Source organism: Colobus angolensis, unplaced genomic scaffold (assembly GCF_000951035.1).
Source record: "Colobus angolensis palliatus isolate OR3802 unplaced genomic scaffold, Cang.pa_1.0 Scaffold24, whole genome shotgun sequence".
Lineage (NCBI taxonomy): Eukaryota > Metazoa > Chordata > Mammalia > Primates > Cercopithecidae > Colobus > Colobus angolensis.
Genome location: NW_012115599.1, coordinates 10,886,311 through 10,895,663, shown reverse-complemented (window position 1 = coordinate 10,895,663; position 9,353 = coordinate 10,886,311). Strand labels below are relative to the sequence as shown.

Genomic DNA, 9,353 nt, shown 5'->3' with positions numbered 1-9,353 from the left:
AAAAAAAAAAAAAAAAAAAAAGAATTGTGTGCTTAATACGATTCTTTTCATCCAAAAATAGGAACAAAAATCCATATTCACAATTGTCCATGTTTGCATAAAGAAATTCTGGAAAGATACCTGAGAATCTAAGAACAATAGTTGCCTAAGATAGGGAACTAGGGGAGTGAGAACTGAAAGAGACAGTCTTCGCTGTATGCCTTTTCATTCTTTTTATTTTTCTAGCCAAGAAAATGTATTAAGCAAACATATAGCACTTACAATGTGGTATGAAACTAAAATTGGTAAGTCACTTATTAATTAATAAATACTTATTCAAAATTTAAATTTAAAAGTATCTCAGGGCCAGGTGCGGTGACTCACACCTGTAATTCCAGCACTTTGGGAGTCCAAGGCAGGCAGATCACCTGAGGTCAGGAGTTTGAGAACAGCCTGGCCAACATGGTGAAACCCCATCTCTACTAAAAATACAAAAAAATTAGCTGGGCATGGTGGTGTGTGCCTGTAATTCCAGCTACTGGGAAGGTTGAGGCAAGAAGATCCCTTGAACCCAGGAGGCGGAGGTTGCAGCAAGCTGAGACTGTGCCACTGCGCTCCAGCTTGGGCAACAGATAGAGACTCTGTCTCAAATAAAAAGTATCTCGCAAGTGTCGTATTGTGGTTATGCATAAAAATATCCTTGTTCTTAGAATAAAGCAAATGAGGCAAAATTAAACAACAACAACAAAAAACCAAGGCCAGGTGTGGCTAATGTCTATAATCCCAACATTTTGGGATGACAAGGCAGGATCACTTGAGCCCAGGAGTTAAGATGAGCCTGGGCAACAAAGTGAGATACTATCTCTACAAAAAACAAAAAATTAGCTGGGCCCAGTGATGCATGCCTATGGTCCCAGCTACTTGGGAGGCTGAGGCAGGAAGACCACTTGAGCCCAGGAGTTCGAGGCTGCCATGAGCTACGATCGCACTACTGCACTTCAGTCTGAGCGACTGAGTAAGACCCTGTCTCAAAAAAAGCAAAACAAAACAAAACTGACTAATCTGTGGGAAGGGTTTATGAGTAACCATAGAGTTAATTTTGCCACTTTTCTGTAGATTTAAAATTTTCCAAGACAAATATTAGGGGAGAAAAAGTATCTCAGGAGAGTTCTTAAAACTTAAATAGAATTTTTTAGTTTCTACAGACTTTTAAAAATATTTTAGACAGTGTGTTTTGCTACATTGCCCAGGCTGATCTCAAACTCCTGGGCTCAAGCAATCCTCCCATCTCAGCCTCTGGAATAGCTGGGATTTCAGAGGCAAGCCACTGCACTAGCTTGGTTTCTACAAACTCTTTAGACTGGTTTTCAAGGCCCTTGGAATGTTTCAACTGATTGGTCCAACCTCCTTACTCTTCTTTTAGAACCTTATGCTCTAACTAAATTGTATCTTTATCTGACCAAATCTTACCTCAATGATTTTTGAAAATTACTTTCGCTAAGATGCCTTTTTTGAGTCTTCCAAAATCATGTGATCTCTCACTACTTTGTCTACAGCACTTTTAGTTCTATTGGAATATATCATATCCTACGATTTGTTACAGTCATTGTATATTTTTCTTATACAAAACAACAGATAATGCATATTAGACTGTATATTAATATATATTGTATATTAAATGTATATTGATATTATGTATACTTACCTATTGGGTAACACTGTCTTTAACAATCATTGTAGGTTACAACCAGGCACTCCCTAAGAACTTGGAATTAAGAGAACAAATGTCTTCTGAGAACTGAGGGGCAAGATGAATGTATGTATAGTGGAAATGGGTGAGGTGGGCAGTCATTGGAAGAGGAGAGGCTCCCAATGCTCCCTTGTGCAAGCTGCTCCCTCTGTCTGCAACCTCCATCCCCCTTAACCCCTTCAGGTCTCATGTCAGGGGTTGCATCTTGAGGCAAGCCTTCTTTGATCTCCCTGCTAGGTCAAATCCCCCATTATGGCATCTAGACCTCTCCTTAGCACTTACCACATTATATTTAACATTGATACGTGCAATTAACTACTGTCTGCTTCCTTTACCAGACCATATGCTCCATGATTGAAGGAACTGGTACTGTTTTTATTTATTATTGTCATCTCAGTACCTAGCACAGTGCCTGGAATACAGTAGGTTCTAGTATTTCTGGAATGAACGAATTAAAAAAGAAAATGTTTATCTAGAGGAGGCAGGGTTGGTAAGTCTTCGAAGCAAAAAATTAAAAAAAGCAAAAGTAAGCAAAGCATCCAAGCACTCTTAAAGAGAAAAATAAGTTAAATTGAACTCTACTGAATTCTACAATTATATTTCCCATTTATACTACTTACACACACACGCACACACATTTATTTAGCCCTTTCCTATCCGTAATTATTACACTTCTGGCCCTTGTCAAATCATTCCATTCCCGCACAGCAATGGTGCGCAGGGCCTCCTTTTGCTTTTACTCATCTTTGTTTCCCCAGGAGTTTCTAATTTCCCTTAAATGATGTGTATCAGGATGGTTGCTCCGGATTTCCCACGACCCTCAACTCTTCTAAGAAAAAGTGGCTTTGAATTCCCCAGGCAAAAATTATGTATTTTCCCCCGAAGAGTTAGGTTTGTATGTGTAGAGCGCCCCCAAAGCGATAAATCTTGGCTTCAGCGAGTCACATTCCTGCCAATGAAAGGCCTGTGATTTCCATTTTCAGTCTGTCTGTGTCACAGCCCCGAACAGAAGCCACTGAGGGGAGAGGTGGACCTCCTCAATCTTCCGCTTCCTCAGTAAGAGTTTTCCTCTGGACAGTACTTAGGCATTGTCTCAGGCTCCCCGCCAGAGAGCGCCCCCAGGTCCTCCGAACGACCTCGCGCACCCGTGAGAACCCCGCTCCCTCCCTAGGCTTTCTGTGGAGGAAAAAGCGCGCGCGGACGAGCAGGTTAGGCGATAGAGGTCACGTGGTCCAGCTGTGGCCAATGGGGAGGGCGCATGGTGGCGCGGCCGGCGGCGGCGCGCGCGTAGCTCGCCTCGGGCTACTGGCGGGCGCTGCAGTTAGGCAGGCGCTGTACCCGAATTATGCGCGCCAGCGTTACTCGATTCGTCCTTGGTTACTCTGGCGTTCTCGACGCCGTAATAACAAGTTCGCGCCCCCTCATTCCGCACGTCCCTCATTTCTTCAGTGGTATCATAAAGATGAAGGGGAGAAATGCGCTGCTGCCTGAACAGAAAGGCAACTTGGGTCTCCTGGGCCAGAAGTGGAAGGACATGGGAGGCACCTCTTTATAGGGAGATCCCTGGTTTCTAATTGTTCGGGAGGCATTGAAAGCACATTGGTGGCTCACCAGACTACCAGTCATATGTCAAAATAAGATTTGACATATAACTCGCGTATGTTAAAACGAGAGTTCTAGGTATGAAACAAGCATGTACTTTAGCTAGTGGGTTGTTACTCTATAAATCAAGGGCAGTAGCGTTAGTAACTCTTCACCTGCCTCTTCTTTTGAAGTGAAACTGTAATTAGAAAAGCATTTGAGGCAAAAGTAGCAACGCCCACAGAACACCTGGAAGACAGCGATCAGCTTCACAAGGAATCTGAGGATCAGGAGGTGGAGTGTGAAAATACTGGAAAGGGTTTACAATAAAATATAAAATCTTAGAATAGTGGCGACGATTGCACAACTTTGTGAGTATACTAAAACCCTCTGTACTGTGCACTTTAAAAGGGTGAACTTTATGTTAAGTGAATGACGTCTCAAAAATAAATACAAGTTCCTAGAACGTGTTTATAGGTGACACAATCTCAGACTTTGAGGAATAATTGTTGACAACGGAATTAACAAATGAAGATTCAGGCGGGGCGCGGTGGCTCACGCCTGTAATCCCAGCACTTCGCGAGGCCGAGGCGGGCGGATCACGGCGTCAGGAGATCGAGACCATCCTGACTAACACGGTGAAACCCCGTCTACTACAAATACAAAAATTAGTCGGGCGTGGTAGCGGGCGCCTGTAGTCCCAGCTACTCGGGAGGCTGAGGCAGGAGAATGGCGGGCACCCAGGAGGCGGAGCTTGCAGTGAGCAGAGATCGCGCCACTGCACTCCAGCCTGGGCGACAGAACGAGACTGTCTCAAAAAAAAAAAAGAAAGAAGATTCAAAATTTCAGTCAATTCAGTGCTTTCTAAAAAATGGATACCAGGCAGGCCGGGCGCGGTGGCTCACGCCTGTAATCCCAGCACTTTGGGAGGCCGAGGCCGGCGGATCACTTGAGGTCAGGAGTCCAGCCTGGCCAACATGGTGGAAACCCCCCGGCTCTATTAAAAATATAAAAATTAGCCCGGCGTAGTGTCAGACGCCTGTAATCCCAGCTACTTGGGAGGCTGAGGCAGGAGAATCACTTGAATCCGGGAGGCGGAGGTTGCAGTGAACCGAGACTATACCACTGCACTGCGACCTGGGCGACAAAGTTGACATTCTGTCTCCAAAAAACAAAACAAAAACAAAAAAACGTATTTGGTGTGGTGGCAAGCAACTATCAGGATGCTTGAAATTTCCACTTTCTCAGGAGGCATGTAATTATTTTAAAATTAGATATTAGGTTGAAATTAATGTTCATAATCCCTCTCGGGTATCTAGCATATTTTTTATCTAAGAGTCTAAAACCTCATAAATTTACCTAACACTGCCCTTTAATGCTCTTCAAAACATAAAACTTTACTTTTCCAGCATTCTGGGACATTTAGGATTCACATTTTTGTAACGTAAAATTTCAAATTTATCTTTCCTTCATGTTCTCTCTTCTAGTGGCAAAATCAAGAAGAAATCTAATCTGAATGTTCCCTACCTTAACAATGCAGACACTATCAGGTCCAATTTAAAGACTAATTTTTATTAAAAGATAAATTTGATCTATTTTTAGCCCATTTGGGATTACCTTAATTGGTCGTCACAGCAATGATTCAGGGCTAATAGAAACTAAAGAGATTTAGTACCATGAAGCAAAGTCACTTTTAGATTTTTGCCACCTAAGAACCAGGATGAACAGATTTTCTTATAGTTCATATTTAAATAATATATTTAATGTGATTCAGGCACAGTGACTCACGCCTGTAATTCTAGCACTTTGGGAGGCCTATGAGGGGGGATCAATTGAGGTCAGGGGTTCAACACCAGCCTGGCCAACATGGTGAAACCCCGTCTCTACTAAAAATATGAAAAAATTAGCCAGGCGTGGTAGTGGGCACCTGCAATCCCAGCTACTCGGGAGGCTGAGGCAGGAGAATCACTTAAACCCAGGAGCCAGAGGTTGCAGAGAACCAAGATCGCACCACTGCACTCCAGCCTGGGCGACTGAGTGAGACTCCATCTCAAAAAAATAATAATAATAAAATAAATAAATAAATATATATAATGTCCAATTTTATGGTCTTAATATCAAGAAAAACACATGCTAAGTAAACTATTTATCTTAGTTTAATCCAAATAAGATCTTACCTGGGTTCCTTGACATTGCTGGAACTGGCTGAGAGCTGACAAGTTGGGTCATGTATGCCTTCTGAAAACTGTATTTTACCCACAGTGATTTGCAACAATTTGTTACTTTGGGAGATGGATTGAGAACTTCTTTAGTTTCATAAACAATACCATCATGTTTTTTCTTCTTGTTTTTTCCCTGTTGAAAAACATATTTTCAGAGGCTTTCCCCCATTTCTCAGTTAAATATTTGGTATTTTGGATAAATATTAATGTTTTAACAATATCAGCAGCATTTATTCCACATATAAGAGAGTTATGAATTAGAGTAGAAGGTGGACCAGTGATCCCTAAGGTCTTTTTCAATTTAGTTAAACATCTTTCTAGGCTGCTGCATCCTTATCACCTATTACACCTGCCTGCATCCTTATCTCCCATTAGTCTTTCTTCTCTCTCTCTCTTTTTTTTTCTTAGGTGGAGTTTCACTCTTGTTGCCCAGGCTGGAATGCCATGGCGCCATCTCGGCTCACTGCTACCTCTGCCTCCTGGGTTCAAGCAATTCTCCTGCCTCAGTCTCCTGAGCAGCTGGGATTACAGGCATGTGCTAATTTTGTATTTTTAGTAGAGACCTGGCTAATTTTGTATTTTTAGTAGAGACAGGGTTTCACCATGTTGGCCAGGCTGGTCTCAAACTCCTGACCTCAGGTGATCCGCCCGCCTCAGCCTCCCAAAGTGTTGGGATTACAGGCGTGAGCCACGGCGCCTGGCCTCTTTTCTTTTCAAGAGCCACATTCCATCAGGGGAAGTGTGTAAATTGGTACACTGAGAAAAAGACAGAAAAATTGGTATAGTCAAAATAAAGTAGATCAAAACCTAGAGAGGTGGAGAGGGGTAGAGATGGAATACAACACACTCTTTGTCCTATTTCCTCGTGGGTGTGTGTGTTTCCTCCCCAAAATAATTCTCATAGTCCTCTTTGATCCTTCATACACACACATTCTGTCTCTGCAGATACTCTCCTGCCCCCTTTCCCTTTTCCCCTCCAATATTGTAGAATAAATCCAAATGAGATGAAGAATTGCATTAAGACTTTTTTTTTTTTTTTTGAGATGGAGTCTTGCTCTGTTGCCCAGGCTGGAGTGCACATCTTGGCTGGAGTGCACATCTTGGCTGGAGTGCACATCTTGGCTGGAGTGCACATCTCGGCTCACTGCAACCTCTCCCTCTCAGGTTCAAGCAATTCTCCTGCCTCATCCTCCTGAGTAGCTGGGATTACAGGTGTGTGCCACCACGCCCAGCTAATTTTTATATTTTTAGTAGAGACGGGGTTTCACCATGTTGGCCAGGCTGGTCTTGAACTCTTGACCTCGTGATCTGCCCGCCTCGGCCTCCCAAAGTGCTGAGATCACAGGCGTGAGTCACCATACCCGGCCGCATTATGACTTTTGTTGTCTTCCTGGGCATTTAATTCTTTTGACTTGAAGGGTGGCCACAGGGTTCAAAACTTTCTATTCTACCTCCTAAATCTACCTGCTATTCTAACTTCTAAATCTAAGTTACTGCAAAGGGAAAGAATGGATAAGACCACAATGAGCTGCTAAGATAATAGAGGCGGACTTCAGGAGCCTTACATCAGTGCTGTCTAATACAAATAAGTGAACCACATATATAGTTTTAAGTTTTCTAGTAGCTACATTTAATAAGTAAAAAGAAGTGAGTGAAATTAATTTTAATGATATATTTTATTTACTCTAATATATCCCCAAATAAATCCAAATATTGTCATTTCAACATGTAATCAATATAAAAAATTATTAATGAATTATTTTACATTCTTATTAATTTAAGTCTTCAAAATCTGGTATGCATTTTGCACTTACAGCACATCTCAATTCAGACTAGCCACATTTTGGGTACTCGGAAGCCACATGCAATGAGTGGCTACTGTACTGTACTTTAGGACAGCCAGCCATACAAACCAAGGGGAGAAAGACTGTCAAATAGAATCGTGACTCATCGTTTTTCAAATGTACCACATTTTCCAGTGTAGAATGCTACCTCAATATATTGCTTAAGTTTGTAATTCAGGCCAGACTGGGGGACAGAGAGCTGAGAAATGAGTTGTTGTGGGTTTCTGGGCATTTTTAGTGCCTTGGGCAGCCTGGCATTTTAACTGGACTATTTAGGCAAACTTCTGACCCTAATTTGGTTTGTCAAGTAAGACATGCTGTTCAGCTCATGTGTCAGAGCCAGATCAGACCTGGATGAACTGATAAAAGTATTAAAATTCCTGGCTGGGTGCGGTGGCTCACGCCTGTAATTCAGCACTTTCGGAGGCCGAGGCGGGTGGATCATGAGGTCAGAAGATCAAGACCATCCTGGCTAACACGGTGAAACCCCGTCTCCACTAAAAATTCAAAAAATTAGCCGGTGTGATGGCACGCGCCTGTAGTCCCAGCTACTCAGGAGGCTGAGGCAGGAGAATGGTTTGAACCCTAGAGGTGCAGGTTGCAGTGAGCCGAGATTGTGCCACTGCACTCCAGCCTGGGCGACAGAGCAAAACTCAAAAAAAAAAACTGTTCCTAAATGAGCAAAGTTGATAATCAAGATGCAGCTACCAGGCGAGGTTCTTACCTGAAAGAGCTGGCTGACAGCTTTACCCATCAGCCCATTGTGAAACTGTCATTTTGTACTAGTCATTCATGTAACATTGCTAGACAACTGAGAATAAAATATCTAACCACAGCCTTTTAAACTAAACTATCAAGAATGTTGGATTTTATTTTTCCCAAGTAGGTTTTTATTATAATTTCCCCCAAACAATACTGCAGTATGTTAATAGGTATTTATTGAAAATAATTAATGCTAATTATATTTTTCATCTAAAACCTTTTTTTTTTGAGACGGAGTCTCTCGCTCTGTCACCCAGGCTATAGTGCAGTGGTGCCACCAAGCCCAGCTAATTTCTGTATTTTTAGTAGAGATGGGGTTTCACCAAGTTGGCCAGGCGGGTCTCAAACTCCTGACCTCAGGTGATCCATCCTCCTCGGCCTCCCAAAGTGTTGGGATTACACGCATGAGCCACTGTGCACAGCCTAAAACTTATTTTAAAATATATGTCAGGACCAGAAGCAGTGTGGCTTATGCCTGGAATCCCAATACTTTCGGAGGCCGAAGTGGGCTGATTGCTTGAGCTCAGGAGTTTGAGAATAGCCTGGGCAACATGGTGAAATCTGGTCTCTACAAAAAAATACAAAAATTAGCCTAGTGGTGGCGCACACTTGTAATCCCAGCTACTCGGGAAGCTGAGGTGGGAGAATCACTTGAGTCTGGAAAATTGAGGCTGCAATGAGTCGTGTTTACACCACTGCATTCCAGCCTGGGGTACAGAGTGAGACCTTGTCCCCAGAAAAAAAAAAAAGAAAAAATATATACATATATATGTACATAAATGTCAGAAAAACACTATGCTGTTTTATGTAACTGTTAGTATAACTGGATAATTACCAGGCTGGGCGCAGTGGCTCACCCTTGTAAACCCAGCACTTTGGGAGGCAGAGGCAGGTGGATCAATTGAGGTCAGGAGTTCCAGAACAGCCTGGCCAACATGGTGAAACCCCGTCTCTACTAAAAATACAAAAAGTAGCTGGGCATGGTGGCGCATGCCTGTAATCTCAGCTACTCAGGAGGCTGAGGCAGAAGAATAGCTTGAGCCTGGGAGGCAGAGGTTGCAGTGAGCCAAGATGGCACCACTGCACTCCAATCTGGGCAACAGAGTGAGACCTTGTCTCAAAAAAAAAAAAAAAAAAAATTGCATAATTACCCTTAAGAAATGTTGGCCCTACCTGAAAATATTATATATAACCAGGAAATCTCAGAATTCATGA

The 9,353-nt window shown here is 42.6% G+C and overlaps 1 protein-coding gene across 1 annotated transcript in view; it reads right to left on the bottom strand.

Moving 5' to 3' along the window:
* The window catches only part of PXT1 (peroxisomal, testis specific 1), a 58,071-nt gene that overhangs the window by 30,258 nt on the left and 18,460 nt on the right, over positions 1-9,353 (bottom strand). The window contains exon 3 of the mRNA XM_011945350.1: positions 5,488-5,665. Within this exon, the coding sequence (XP_011800740.1) occupies positions 5,488-5,539 (52 nt within the window). The 5' untranslated portion in view covers positions 5,540-5,665. The remainder of the gene's footprint in view (positions 1-5,487; positions 5,666-9,353) is intronic.